The following is a 14,737-nucleotide window of genomic DNA, read 5'->3' on the forward strand; positions in this document are numbered from 1 at the left end:
AGAGTGCTGTAGGGTGGGGAGGCAGGATATGGTGAGCACGTTTCCCACAGGGCTGGGTGGCTCCATTCCGAAGGGTTACGGGGATTCGGGGAGGAAGAGGGGGTTAGGCGATCCCCCTCCCCCAACCTTCATCGCCAGCTTTAGCGGGCGCCGCACTCGAAGAGTTACGGCGTGGGGGTGGGGTAGCAGGGAGGAGCCCCCCCCCTCTCCCAGCCTGCGGGATTGGAGGGCGCCTCGCTCGGAGAGTTACGGCGAGGGGTGGGTGGGGGAGCCCCCCCCTTTTCATCCCTGGAATTAGCGAGCGCCTCACTTGGAGCATTACGGCCGTCCCCCCGCCCTGTCCCTGGGATTGGCGAGCGCCGCGCTCGGAGCATTACGGCGGGGGGGGATTAGAGGGGGAGGCGGGCAGAGCCCCCCCCTCCCTCCCCACATCCCCGGCGCTGGGTGTGCGCCGCGCTCGGAGCATTACGGCGAGGGGGGGCTGAGAGGGAGGCGGGCAGAGCCCCCCCGGCCCTTGGATTGGTGTGCGCCGCGCTCGGAGCATTACGGCCCCCCCCCTCCGCCGTCCCCGGTATCGGCGGGCGCCGCTCGGGGCGCCGCCGCCGCCGCCGCCGCAGCGGAGCTGTCCGCGGTGCTGACCGCCGCCGGCCATGGGCCCGCCGCCCGCGCTGCTCCTGCCGCTCCTCGCCGCGCTGCTCCTCGCCCCGGCACACGGTAAGCGCCCACCGACACCCCCGGTCATCCCCGCCGTGCACACCGACCACCCTCCGCTACCGGGTGGCTTCAACCCGCCTCCGTCGCCGTCAAACTTTGCCAACTCGTGCTCGCCCCCCGGTGCGGAGGGGACGCTGCCCCGTTTTCCCCCGGTGAACCGAGAATCCCCCCCCCCCCCCCCTCTCTCCGTTATCCGCCCCTCCGGGGACGCGCACAGCGCTTTGCAGCCGGGCTGGTGCAACGCCGCCCCCGGCAGGCTCCGGCGGCAGCCCCGCTGCCGGTGTTACCGGCGGGGGAACATCGCTGCACCGGGGGCTGGGCAGGCACGGCGGACCCGCTCCCGCGGTCACCGAGCCCTTCGAGCCACCCTCGGGCCGGCTGTGCCGTGAGCCGGTCCCTCCGTGCGGTCCCCACTGCCCCGTGGGGGGCACGGGGGGCATTTGGGTTTTCCCCCTCTCTCCCATGTTGGGGTGACCCCTCCGGCTCCACGGGGGACACGGGGGACACACGAGTGGCGGGTGCTGGTTTGCCAAGGAGAGCGGCCAACACCCAGCTCGGCTCCTTGTCTCTGCCACCCGTGGGGCACCAGTGGTCTCGATGCCTCGTGGCTCTGCTGCCCCAAAAATAGTCTCGGGGACCCTCCAAGGCGTGGGGTTGGGGTGCCCCGGAGCACTGTGGCCATGCACGGGGCGATGGGTGGGTCGTGCTCCAGCCCTGCTGGCCCCGGTGGGATGCGGGATGTGGGCACCGGCTGCAGGCAGCAGCCGTGCGGGGAGTTACATAAAGTCCCCATCTGGCAGCGGAGCCCAGGCGGGGAAGGGCGCCGTGGCCCTGTGCCCGCTGCTATTCCCAGCTCGCTCTGCCGCCTGGGGCTGCTGCCACAGCCTTCTTTCTTGGGAAAGGGAGAGCATGGAGACAGCAAGTGGGGCAATGCCATGGCATCCCCATCTCCTGCCCTGTGGGGGGGCAGCAAAACTGGAATGGGGGGTCCGTATCGCTGGCTCTGTCCTGGGAGCAGGGTAGATTTCCCCCATGGGAGGCTGGTGCTTACTGTGTCAGTTTAATGATTTCTAATGAGCAATTACCTCTAGTCAGTCCCCTAATTTCTGAATATCAATAAAGTTAATTAAACACTGCATGTGCATTTCCCAGAGTCTTAAATGTAGGGATGCCCTGGGAGGTGCTGAGCTTTTCCCAGGGCTGGGACCCATGGGGTCCTGTCCACCCTGTATCCCCTCACCATGTACTGGGAGCAGCCTGTGTGGCTTCGTGCCTCAACCCCTCCATCAGGCAGGGCTCCCAGGGGTTCCACGCAGCAGTGCCATGCTCAGTGTCACTGCGGCCTTGACTTGGCATCGATGGGCTGCTGCATGATGGGGATGAGCTGTGGGTCAGAGGGACATGGGGTCAGGGAGTCTTGGACCTCTCCTCCAGGTTGGGGAGCTTTATGCTGTGGTCTGAGAGGTGGCAGTGCAGGGTCTGATCCTGTCTCTCTCCTGCCCCAGCTGTGAGGCATCACCAGCCCCTGGTGTCCCTAGGGATTTTCCCCAGCAGAAAGTGGGGTCATGGCACTGGTGAAGCCAAGGGGTACAGTGCCAGGCATAGCTCCATCATCCTGCCCCGCTGCAGCCCTTCCTCCCAGCTCTCCAAAGCTACGGCAGGCCAGACATTTTTTGTGAAGGTCATCTTAGCCACGCTGGAAGGAACTTCTTGTAATTTGGGGTCCTGGCAGCCTGTGGCATTAGGAAGCAGCACAGGCTGTGGCAGGGGGCACAGGGCCTGGCTGTGCCCTCATGAGCTGTGCCACAGCACCCAGCATCAGCCAGATGCACTGTGCCCATAGGGGTGATGCCTTTGGGGGACCCTGTGCCCCTGGGGATGTGGGTGCTGGCCGGGGTCTCAGTGTGAGGAGGGGGCTGGGGAGGGAGGCAGGCGCCTGCTCCGGTAATTAGCGGCGCGTGTGCTCGTGCCCTGCGTGCCTCGGAGGAGTTCGTCACCGCCACGCTGCCGTGCCGCCAGGCCAGGATTATCTGGATAATGCTCTTAAGGCAGGGAGAGGGAGGGCAGGGCTGTCCCGAGGGGATGTGGGGCACAGGCTGAGCCGAGCACCCCCAGCATTGCCCGGGAGGCAGCCTGGCTGCCGCAGGGATCGGCTGTGGCTTTGCGGGGATGAATTCAGCACAGGGTGCTGTGCCAGGCGGGGCTGCCAGGCAGTGGGAAAATGGGGTGCAAAGGAGCTTGGGCAAGGACATGACAAGGGCACCCCCAGGCCTGGTTTGGAGCGGCAGAGAGCCCCCACTCCTTCCTGTGCTGCTGTGGGACCCCCAGGCTGGCACGGGGCTCCCAGAGCGTGCAGCCCCTGTGGGGTGGGGGCTGAGGCTGACCCTGGCTGTGGGGTCCCCTGGGAGCACCAACAGCCCCCCGGGGAGGCAGATGAAGTTGTGTCTCCAGTGGCTCTGACGGGAGAGGATAATTTCGCCTCCAATCAATTCTTTAAATGCGCACAATTGAAAGATTGCCTCTGAAAGCTGCCTATAACCAGGGAGGTAATGGATTCCCTCCAGTCGCAGGCAGGAGCTCGGGAGTGGCAGCATCCCTTCCTCCTGCTGCTGGGGAGATGGGGACAACTGGAGGACCAGCACTGCTCCCACCACGAGTAACCTCGGGTGGGTGAAGGGGCTGCCTGGACCCCTCAGAGGCAGATGGGGATGTCTCTGCCTGGCTTGCTGCCAGCCTGCCCTGTGCTGAGACCTGGCACTGCTCATCCCATCCTCCAAGGTGTCAGGGGGTCCCATCGGCCAAGGCTCAGGATCTGCTCGGCCCCCAGCCTGCGGGAGAAGCGGCAGGAGCCAGCCTGCACGCTCGCTGTGCCAGTAGGAATTATTACATATATAATTTAAATGCAGTAACGAGCTGTGCTGAAGGGATCAAATATTAATCAGCTGCAAGAGCGCTGCTCTGACCCTGTGAAAATGGAGAGAGGTGCTTGAAATGCCAGATCAGCCAGTGGTGGGTGGTGAGCGAGGTGATGCTTGGGCAGGGCAGGCTCTGGGGGTCTCCAGATACCCTGAGAGGGGGGTGACAGCAAGGGGCAACGTTGGCTGTGAGATCAGGCCTGAATGGCTTCTAGAACTGGCTGGTTCATCCTCTAGGAAAAGCGGTGCTTGGGCAGGATGTGGGGCTGGCTGAAGAGACAGTGCTGGGGGCAGCTGAAATGCTGTGGCAGGAGCAGGCGGCGATGGGAGGGGATGGTGTCTGCAGGAAGTATGACATGGCTGAGCAGCCCAACACGGAGCCCGACAAGCAGCTCTCGCTCGCCTCCCGCAACCGATTTCAATTACTGTCTCTGGCAGTGGGCGGAGGGGAGGGGAGACAGGAGCTGGGTGGGCAGCGTGGCCCTGCTCACCCTGCCTGACTCCTGCCCACGCTGGGCAGGCGTCCCCAGCACCCAGGGGTGCCCCGAGGGTTGGGTACTCCTCTGCTGCCCAGAGGGATGAGCTGTGCTGGGTCCTGGGGGAGGCCAGAGCTTGCAAAGAGCTCCATGGGGGCCTGGCACCTACATCATGGCCATTGTGGGGTGGCACAGAGCAAAGTGGTGCCCAGCCGTGGGGTATTCATCACAGGAAATCCCAAGGGAGGGGCTGGAAGGACTGATTTAGGTGCTGTGAGCCCAGGGAAGGGGGACATGGCACCGCACAGCGCTTGGGTCTGAAATAGCAGCAGACACTATTTATCACCGCTGCTGCCACGCAGGGAAATTGCTGTAGAAACCCATTAGCTCCGCAGGGAGAGCGGGGAAGGGGGATTACATGGGCTGTGGGGGGCGAGGAGGGGACGAGGGCATCGTTGGCATGCACCAGGTGGGAAGGGATGGGTGCCCAGCTGCCTGCTGGGTTCTGCCCCGGTACCCAGCCGGTGTCGGCGGTGCTCCGTGTGTCAGCCGGCGCTCGGCCGCTGCGATGCTCCAGGGAACCGGTTGTGGTGGTGTGACATGTGTCAGCGGGTAAATGACTGTTCAATTCAAGGAGAATTGCAAAACATACAAGGTCAAACGCTTCCCCGCCAGCGCTGCCATGAATATTAAAGCCGAGCTCCTCCGATAGCTGCCAGGGCTGGCGGCCGCACCCGCCAGCAGCGTCCCTGGGCACCGGGGCTGCCCCTTGGGTCCCCGCTCCAGCTGCTCCAACAGTCTCATCTTGGCCGTGGGCATCTGGGGTCACCGGTGGTGCCAGCGTGGAGGTGGCCATGGGGTGGGTGGCAGGATGTGGATGTCAGCATCGGTGCTGGGTGCCAGTGGTTTGGCCATGGTGACAGCTGGGTGGCAGAGGAGCTTGCTGCACAGTCCTGCCCGTGCCCACCCGCCCCTGCCTTCACCCTCACACCATCTGTGTGCCCCTGCCTGCATCCACCCACCCATGCCTGCATCCCACACTGCCTACACCTGCCCACCCACCACCTGCACCCACCTGTATTCCCCGCCTGCTCCTGCCCACGCTGCCTTCACACCTGCAAGCAAACCCTGCTCCCTGCCTGAGGTCCTCAGGGCCACCAGGGCAGGGGGCAGGCAGGGATCTGACATCGGTAAGGTGTGTTCCCTCTCCTGTTGCTGTTGTGGGGGCTGGAGGCGGTGGGACAGGGAGGCTGTGGGTGCAGGAGCGTGGTGTGGGCTGCCTGACAGCTCATTCATCACAGCTGCTGGCCCTGACCATGGGGGCAACGCTGGATTGGATTCTAAATTAGAAAATAAACCTAGAATTTGTGAGGGGCCCTGCCCTCAACCCTGTGCCAGGCACCCACCTGCCCCCTCCTACAGATGGGGAAACTGAGGCACGGAACACCACTGTGCCAGGGCACTGTGATGCTCCTGGGGCCTGCCCTGTCTCCTCCCTGAGTCGGGCGCTCTGTTATTGCTGTCTTGGCGGGCAGCATCGATCGGGGCTCCCTGGGCGGCCGCGTGCCGCCTTATTTATTTATTTGTGACAGCAGGCAGCATCGATTCCCGCCGGGGGGGCCTCCGCCCGCCACAGCCGGATTAGTCTCTGGCATCTCCCGGCTGCTGTTAATAAACTCCTGCCCGCCAAAGCCAATGGGAGGGATTAGGACCCCATCCCGGCTGTGACCATGGCCAGCAAGCCGAGGGACCCCAACAGGTACATGGCTACCGGGGGCTTGACAGCCCCTTTGCCCACCCCGAGTCCAGCGGGGTCACTGTTGGGGGGCACGGCCCAGAGGGGTGTGTGCTGGGTAGCCAGTCCCATGTCAGCAGGCCCTGGTCACCTTGGGGACATGGGAGGGACATAGCTGTGGCACTGGAGATAAGCTGCTTAGAGCCATCTGTGGAGGTGGAGGATCTAATACTGGGGTGTTCACGGGGCATGGGTGGCAGCGGCTGGGCACCCTCTGCCTTCCCAGGGTGTTCTGAGCATCCTGCATCCCCAGAGGGCTGAGAGCCCCAAGCATCCCCTTGGTGCCAAGAGCATCCTGCGGTACCCAGAGCCCCACACAGAGCCCAGGGTAGGGCCTGGTGCCAAGGCTGCCCAGCCAGGGCCCTCAGAGTCCAGATGGGACCTGTTGTAGGATCCTTTCTGTGAGGCTGACCTTAGCCAGTAGCCTCCACGGGGACCACTGTGCCCCCCAGCGCCCCAGGCAGGTGGGATGCTCGTGGACAGGAGTGTCCAGGGGTTGGGTGAGCACCTCTAGCCCAGCCATCACCACATAGGGCGGTGGTGGTGGTGCAGGGCCCAACCCTGATCACTGATCTGCTATTAAAGCCCAACAGAGATTTTGGTGCCCTTCAGTATAAACTCATTAACTTTTATGTTCTAATAAACGGATCCCATTAAAATATAATTCTGGCCTTGCTGGGGGACAAGCAAACCCCTTGGAGCTGGTGTGGGCAGGTGTCCCTGCTGTGCCTCAGTGCCCAGGGCATTATCATTGTCCCTGCACGATGGCAGGGGGCGCTGGGGACAAGGGGTGGGTAGCAGACACCCGCCAGCACCCAGCAGCTCCCCACTACGCTGTACACCCAAGATAATGTCTCTTAATAGTCCCTTAAAAGCAGCAGTCGCAGAGTAATTAATCTTCGCGGGGCCCTGCCCTGCTAAGGATAGGGATAATTAGCCGGTAATTGGCAGTATCGTGTCATCAGTGCCTGTGCATGCCCACGCTACCGTGGCCTCAGAGGGATGCTGGGTGTCACCATGGCACCCCGGTGGCACTGAGCTGTGCCCAGCAGGAGAGGGGACGGTGCTGCGCCAGATCCAGGAGCGGGAGATGCTGGGTGACTCATTAGGGCTGATTAAATTCTTTTATTTTTGGTCTAAAGGCCGTAAGCTGCTGGGCTGGGCATGCTGGGGATTTGTTCAGGGACTAATGCCTGGGAGGGACACGGGGTTGGGACAGGGGAATCCCTATGGCTGTGGGTGGGAGAGGGGATGGGGGATCGATGGGATAGGGGGCTCCCGACAGCCCCACACTGCTCAGGGACAGCCTGGCTGGGAAGAAGCTGAGCTCTCTGGCAGCCTGGAGAAGGGTGCAAGTGTCCAGGCTCCCGAGACATTCCTGGCTCATGTGGTCATGGTAATCACCTGCACCTCTGCACCTTGGGAATGTGCAGACCCAGAGAGCCTTGGCATGGGATGGCCACTTCTGTGGTGAAGGACAATCTCTGACCAAAGATACCCAGTCCCAGGGCTGTCCCCATCCGGGGTGGGCAGCCCTTCACATGGTACATGCTGCAGATGTGCATTAATTAGCCGGGCCTTAATTGCTAGGGCTGCCCCAGTGAAGGGTATGCTGGGGAGAGGGTGTCGCAGTCCCGCTGTGTGTGGCTGATGCACTTGTTTGCCATCCTGGTTTTGGGGGAATATTGGTGTGCAGGGAAGCGTTGGCCCTCGGAGCAGCGCTGGCCTGTGGTGCAGGGCTCGCCCGTGGGAAGTGTCGGTCCCCAGAGCAGCACAGGTCTGTGGCAATGCACCAACATCGCTCCCCAGAGCTGCATCCACACCTGATACAGCACCAGTCCCTGTGCAGGCCTTGGTCCCAGGTGCCACTGAGGGCACAGTGCTGGTCCGTGATGAAGCATCACCCCCTGGTGCATCACCAGTCCCCAACACAGCATCACTCCACAGGTTCCCCAGCATCCCAAACTCTTTCCTCCCTCCAGGCTTCAATGGGCTGGCAAGGAAGACAGGGGAGAGCGCTGAGGTGGAGCCGACGGCGCTGCCCACGCCGGCGGAGCGGGAGGCAGAGGCTCGCTTTGTGAGCACGGCGCCCACGCTCAAGATCCTCAACCACCACCCGCTGCTGGAGGACCTGCTGCACGAAGCCTTCCTGAAGAAGGACTACCTGGCCCAGGCACCATTCCTGCCTGCTGGCACCGGCCCCCTCCTCCCTGCTGGTGCCCTCCAGCCGGCCCCCGGCCCCCCAGAACCCGAACCCTCACCCCGCACCCCTGCCCTGCCCCGGCCCGCCTTCCCCACCGACCCGCTGACCACGCCAGCGGGGCGCCCCGGGCCATGGGGGGAGGCATGGGGGGCTGTGCCAGGTGCAGACCCCTCGTGGTCCCCGTCTGGGGTGCCAGAATCAAGCACTGCATCCCCCAGCCAGGCACCCACCACGGCTGGCACATCCTTGGCACCCCGAGCTGGGGCCACCGTGGTGCCTGGGGATGAGGAGGGGACCACCACCACCTCCACCATCACCACCACCACTGTCACCACACTGCAGGGGCCAGGTGAGTGCCAGGGAGGGAGTCAGATGGAACCAGGGTGAAGTGAGGCTAAGCTGGGGTTTCTTCCGTCACCAGCTCCCTGCAACCGGACGCTGGCGGGTCCCGAGGGCTGGCTGGTGTCCCCAGAGCCAACCGGTGTCCCCTATGATGGCAGCCTGGACTGCACCTACAGCATCTCTGTCTACCCTGGCTATGGTGTGGAGCTCAAGGTGAGCTGAGGGCTGAGGGGGGGCCAGGGTGGCAAGTGCAGACAAGTGTGGCGTGTTCCCTAATCTGTGCCATGGCTTTGTGTCTGTGCAGGGTGCAGCAAAGACATGGTCTTGTCCCTGTCCTTGTCCCTACTCCTGTGTCCCTAAGCCAAGAGAGCGTGCTCAGGACACTTCCTACCCTCAGGCCCCAGCACAGGGATGTGGGTACATGAGCTGGTGGGATGCCCCAGGATGCTCTGTGCCCACCAGCTGCTGTGGCTGGCACCCATCACAAAGAAGTGCTGTGAGATTTAATTAACAAAGCCCAAATGAAGAAGGTGTGAGCAGTGCCAGCAGGTGCCATGCTGTGCTGCAGGGCCAGGAACACCCAGCACCCATCTGCCAGGAGCAGAGGCTGACAGCAAACCCTGCTGCGCTGAGGCCTTGTGCTGCTCCCGTCAGTGGCAAATGGCCACGTGTCCCCATCTCTGCTGAGGCCACCGCAGGGCAGTGCCGTGGCTTGTGGAAAGCTGGTGGTGAGCCAGAGGCAGCATGTCCACCACCAGCCCCGCTCCAGCCCACGCTCACCAGTGCTGCTGCTCCTCACCATGCAGCACGGCTTAATTAGCATCATTAATAGCAAATTGCTGCAGAGGGCAAGGCTGGCTGGCTGCAAGGCTGCCAGCGTGGGCCTGGCTGTGCTGTGGTGCTCTGGCAGAGCCGCCGGCTGGGCCCTGCTGCTCTTGGCGTGGGGGATGATTTATGGCACTGCTAACCATGTTTGAAAGGTGCTGCCCTGCACAGACAAGCTCCAGTGGGCTATCGACCGCAGAGAAGCCACTCGAGGACCAGCTCCGAGCCAGGTGATGCTGTGGTGGTGACACTTGTGTCCCCTGCAGGTAGAGAACATCAGCCTGGCAGAAGGGGAGACACTGACGGTGGAGAGCGCGGGAGGCCTGGAGCCCAACCTCCTGGCCAACGAGTCCTTCCTGCTGCGGGGCCAGGTCATCCGCAGCCCAGCCAACCTCCTCACCCTCCGCTTCCAGAGCCCCCGGCCCCCCAGCCCTGGTTCCTACCACTTTCACTACCAAGGTATGGGGCTCAGGCCCCTCTGTATCCTCTGGGAGCTTCCCTGCCAGCGTGGTGCTAATTTGGATTGTGGAGAAGCACCAGGAGTTTATCTGTGTTTTAAGTGGGCACTGACTAGGTGAGGAACGCTCACGGAGAGCTAATTGGCCTTAGCAGTTATGGATTCATTGAGCATAATTCTCAGCAGCCATAGGCACTGTGTCACTCAAGCCCTGCCACACCCAGGCATTTCCAAGGCTCTGGGGAGGCAGTTTCTGAGTTCTGGGGGGGTTTCCATTGCTCCTCAACCTTGGTAACACCACCACCTGCCCCCAGCCTACCTGCTGAGCTGCCCCTTCCCAGCACGGCCGGCTTTCGGGGAGGTCTCAGTCAGCAGCCTGCACCCTGGTGGGGACGCCCGTTTCCGCTGCTCCACGGGATACCAACTGCAGGGCGCCCGCCGGCTCGTCTGCCGCAACGCCACCCGCCCCTTCTGGAGCGCCCGCGAGCCCCTCTGTCTCGGTAAGCACGGGCACCACGGGGACACGGGACAGCTGGCACGGCAGCGTCACCCACTGATGGTCCCTCTCCCACAGCGGCGTGTGGCGGGGTGGTCCGGAACGCCACGGTGGGACGCATTGTCTCGCCCGGCTTTCCCGGGAACTACAGCAACAACCTGACCTGCCACTGGCTGCTGGAAGCGCCGGATGGCCACCGCCTGCACCTCCACTTCGAAAAGGTGTCACTGGCAGAGGATGATGACAGGTTTGGCTCAAACTGGGGGGCTAGGGGTGTGGGGGCACCCTGGGATGAGTGTTCTTGGCTATAGCCAAGGATGGGTGCCATTGGCCATATCCTAAGACAGGATCTGTCATGGATGGGTGCCGTTAGTCATATTTAAGGATGGGTGTTGCTCGCCATGGCCAAGTGTGGCTACCTTTGGCCACTGGCCATAGTCAAGGATAGGTGCTGTTGGCCACATTCAAGGAAGATAACCTCTGGCCATTCCCAAGGATGGTGCTGTTGGGAATGGCTGGGGTTGGAGGCTACCATCCATGCCCAAGTGTGGCTGCTGCTGGCCATGGCCTTGTCATGCCTTGTCAGGCTCATCATCCGCAACGGCAACAACGTGGAGGCACCACCGGTGTACGACTCCTACGAGGTGGAGTACCTGCCCATCGAGGGGCTGCTCAGCACCGGGCGCCACTTCTTCGTGGAGCTCACCACCGACAGCAGCGGGGCCGCTGCGGGCATGGCGCTGCGCTATGAGGGTATGGGGCCAAGGGTGTAGCGGGTGACCCAAACATCCCTGTGCCCACCTGGCCCCTGCAGACCTTTGCCCCTGTGCCTGCAGCCTTCGAGCAGGGGCATTGCTATGAGCCCTTCGTCAAGTATGGGAACTTCACGACCAGTGATCCCCGGTACCCCGTGGGCACCACGGTGGAGTTCAGCTGCGACCCTGGCTACACGCTGGAGCAGGGCTCCACCATCATCGAGTGCGTCGACCCCAGCGACCCGCAGTGGAACGAGACAGAACCAGCGTGCCGTGGTGGGTGCTGGTGCTAGAAGGTGCTGGGGCATGAGAGATACTGCAGCCACCGTGCTGTTGAGCGTGATGGAGCTGAGGGACATGGTGGGTGCTGGATGTGGGATGCTGCAGTGGGTGCTGTGGCGGGTGCCCCGTGGCAGTGCCAAGCCCGCTGTGTGCCCACAGCGGTGTGCAGCGGGGAGCTGACAGACACGGCTGGAGTGGTGCTGTCACCCAACTGGCCAGAGGCATACGGCAAGGGCCAGGACTGCATCTGGGGGCTGCACGTGGAGGAGGACAAGCGCATCATGCTGGACGTCCGCGTGTGAGTGCTGGGATGGGCTGGGATGGGGATGGTGGGATGGCGGATCTGTGCATTCCCTGCCCTCACGGCCCCACTGCGCCAGGCTGCGGCTGGGCTCGGGGGACATGCTGACCTTCTACGACGGGGACGACCTGACGGCGCGCATCCTGGGCCAGTACACGGGCGCCCGTGGCCGCTTCAAGCTCTACGCATCCACTGCCGATGTCACCGTCCAGTTCCAGTCTGACCCTGGTGCCGGTGCCTTTGCCTATAGGCAGGGCTTTGTCATCCACTTCTCCGGTGAGGCCCGTGGTGGGACAACACCTCTGGTGTCCACAGTGTCCCCACTGCCCTGCTCAGCCTTCCGTGCCCACAGAGGTTCCCCGTAACGACACCTGCCCTGAGCTGCCGGACATTGCAAATGGCTGGAAGACGTCCTCACAGCCAGAGCTCCTCCATGGCACTGTGGTTACGTTCCATTGCTACCCCGGCTTCCAGCTGACTGGCACTGACCTCCTGATGTGTCACTGGGACCTGACGTGGAGCGGCGACCTGCCCTCCTGCGAGCGGGGTGAGTGGTGCCCACCAGCGACCCCCTGCCCTGCAGCGCACCCCCAGCCACTGTCACCATCGGTCACTCCTGCCTGCAGTGACAACCTGCCGGGACCCTGGGGATGCTGAGCACAGCCGCAGGGTGGTCTCCAACCCTAAATTCCCGGTGGGAGCCACGGTGCAGTACGTCTGTGACAAGGGCTACGTCCTGGCGGGCGCTGGGACCCTCACCTGCCATGACCGCGCTGCGGGGGGACCCAAGTGGAGTGACCGCCTCCCCAAGTGCATCCGTGAGTTGCGTGTCCCCTCCTCGGGCATATCCCCCGAGCCGAGGGCGAGTGCTGACACCACCATACCCCTGCCTCGCAGCGGAGACCTACGAGCCCTGCCACAACCCCGGCGTGCCAGCGGGCGGGCGGCAGAGCCCGGAGCGGCGGCTGTACCCGGCGGGAGCCACCCTACACTTCTCCTGCACTGCCGGCCGGGCCCTGCTGGGCGAGAGCAGCCTGCGCTGCCTGCCCGGACACCCCTCACGCTGGAGCGGCTCCCCTCCCATCTGCAAGGCGGGTGAGATGACCACCCCCCACCCTGGCACCCCACTGGCACCGCTCAGCACCCCACTTCTCACCCCTGGTGTTGGTTTCTTTCTTCCGCCTCCTCCAGCCTCCTACGATGAGTTTTACAGCAACCGCAACCTGGATGGTAAGGGCGAGGGTGTTTTGGGGTGCCAGAGCGTGGAGGGGCACCCAGGGTGCGGCCGATGTGGGGTGTCCCCTGGGTGAGCCCCCAACTGTCCCTTTCGGACAGCTGTGGCCAAGGCCGTGCCCTCGGGGACAACGCTGGAGGGCACCAACGTTGCCATCGCTGTCTTCCTGCCCGTGCTGGTGGTGGCCCTGCTCATCGGGGGCATTTATCTCTACTTCTCCAAGTGAGTGGCCCGCTGGCCCCTGTCACCCCATGCGGCCCCGTGGCCCCCCACTGCCCACCCCAGCTGCCCTTTCCCCACAGGCTCCAGGGGAAGCCAGCTCTGCAGCTGCCCCTTGCTGGCTCCCACCCCTATGACCATATCACCGTGGAGTCAGCTTTTGACAATCCCACCTATGAGACAGGAGTAAGTACTGGCCTCCACGCCCCCCATCTGGGGCTGGGCACCCTGGGGACCCTGCACTGCATGGGCCACCTGTGCCAGGGGCTGTGCATGGGCTGGGACAGGTGTGGGAACCATATATTATTTAGGACATGCATCCAGGAACAACACAGGGGATGGGACATGCACTCAGAGACCACCCATGGGACGATGTATCTATCAGGATGGACATCCAGATGGGGACCACGCACAGGACAGAACATGGACCCAGGGACCACATGTGGGGTGGGATATCCATCTAGGCACCACACATTAGTTCAGACAACCATCCAGGGACCACACACACTATCTGGGATATCCATGTACAGGATGGACACTGATCCAGGACTCAGGATGGGATGGGACACGCATCCCCAGGGCTGTCATAGTCTGGGCTGTGCCCCCATGTCCCTACGGGATGGGAGATGCCCTATCCCTGTCCCAGGCACCCCGTTGCACTGCCGAGTGTCCAACCCCTTGCAGTCTGTTTTCTTTGCAGGACACGAGGGAATATGAGGTGTCCATCTAGGTGTGGGCAGCGTGGAGCTGGGCGCTGCAGCCACCCCTCCCGGGCCCCCCCCGTGCCCACCGGCCCCCGGCACGGGCTGGGAACACCTCTCCCAAGGAGACTCAAGCCGAGCGCTTGGCAGGACCCACCTGGGCACCGGCCACCCCCCTGCCACCCCCAATCCACCCAGACCCCCATGGGATCTGCCTGAGCCCCACTGTCACCCAGCTCGTGAGAGGCTGAGCCAGCGGGGGTCCTTGGACCCCATCCTGCCCCCCTGAGCCAGCGGGGGTCCCTGGACCCTGCCCTGCCCTTGGGGCTCCATCCTTCCCCCCAGCCCCCGCAGGGGGAAAGCAGCAGCCCCACAGTCCCTGCGGCGGAGGAGTGACCCGGGCAGGGGGAGCGGCGCTGTGGGGACCCCCAGGTAAGGACGGGGCTCCCCGAGGCTGCAGCGAGCAGGGGACAAAGCCCCGGGGGGTGGCCTCGGGGCTTGGGTGGCCATGTGGGTGTCCCCTCGCCCCCCACCCAGCACACAGGGCTGGTCCCCCCGCACCCCTGTGTCTCCCACCGCCGCCACGCAGGGACGTGTCCCTCCCGTGTCCCCAGCATGCTGCGTGTCCCCCCGGCCCCCGCTTGCTTCGCCCGCACCGGGGGGGTCCCCTCCGCCACCAGCGTGTCCCCAGGGCGCGTCCCGGCACCCGGAGTGACGGGGCGGGCCGGGACACCGGGCATGGCTGTGCCCCCTCCCACCGCCGCGTCCCGCCCGGGCGGGTGACCCCGACCCCCGCCGCCCCCTCGGTCTGGAGGGGACACCGCCCCCCCTCCCCATCTTTCGGTTGTTTCATTAATAAAAAAAATGGTGTTTTAGAAGAAGCGATGGCGTCTTCCTCAGCGGGGCCGGGGATACACCCACACACACCCCCCCGCTCAGCGTGGGCCCTGAGCCCACCCCACAGCGACCCCGATGACACCCCGACCCCCACGCCCCCCCCCTCCGGTGCGCTCCGGGAGCGG

General features: G+C 63.9%; 1 protein-coding gene across 2 annotated transcripts; it reads left to right on the forward strand.

The window, feature by feature from the left end:
- Positions 1-510: 510 nt before the first annotated feature.
- SEZ6 (seizure related 6 homolog) lies at positions 511-14,596 on the forward strand. Of its 2 annotated transcripts, none has more exons than XM_030287874.4 (17): positions 511-714; positions 7,883-8,452; positions 8,525-8,658; positions 9,537-9,729; positions 10,042-10,227; positions 10,302-10,470; positions 10,810-10,976; positions 11,060-11,254; positions 11,420-11,558; positions 11,641-11,837; positions 11,914-12,108; positions 12,188-12,379; positions 12,459-12,656; positions 12,753-12,791; positions 12,897-13,017; positions 13,098-13,200; positions 13,715-14,596. In XM_030287874.4, exons 1-17 carry the CDS (start codon positions 651-653, stop codon positions 13,742-13,744), a joined length of 2,892 nt encoding a protein of 963 aa, XP_030143734.3. In that variant the 5' UTR covers positions 511-650; the 3' UTR covers positions 13,745-14,596. The 2 variants fall into 2 exon arrangements, with proteins under 2 accessions (XP_030143734.3, XP_030143733.3); XM_030287873.4 differs by having other exon boundaries at positions 13,699-13,869.
- Positions 14,597-14,737: the final 141 nt, after the last annotated feature.

This window comes from Taeniopygia guttata, chromosome 19 (genome assembly GCF_048771995.1).
Source record: "Taeniopygia guttata chromosome 19, bTaeGut7.mat, whole genome shotgun sequence".
In the NCBI taxonomy this organism is placed as follows: domain Eukaryota; kingdom Metazoa; phylum Chordata; class Aves; order Passeriformes; family Estrildidae; genus Taeniopygia; species Taeniopygia guttata.

What these genes read in the sequence shown, in the direction of transcription:
- SEZ6 (XM_030287873.4), top strand. Translation starts at nt 651, where the DNA reads ATGGGCCCGCCGCCCGCGCTGCTCCTGCCGCTCCTCGCCGCGCTGCTC. An exon ending in CACCACACTGCAGGGGCCAG is followed by an intron (nt 8,453 to 8,524) that starts GTGAGTGCCAGG and finishes TTCCGTCACCAG; the next exon opens with CTCCCTGCAACCGGACGCTG. An exon ending in CCGCCTCCCCAAGTGCATCC is followed by an intron (nt 12,380 to 12,458) that starts GTGAGTTGCGTG and finishes CCTGCCTCGCAG; the next exon opens with CGGAGACCTACGAGCCCTGC.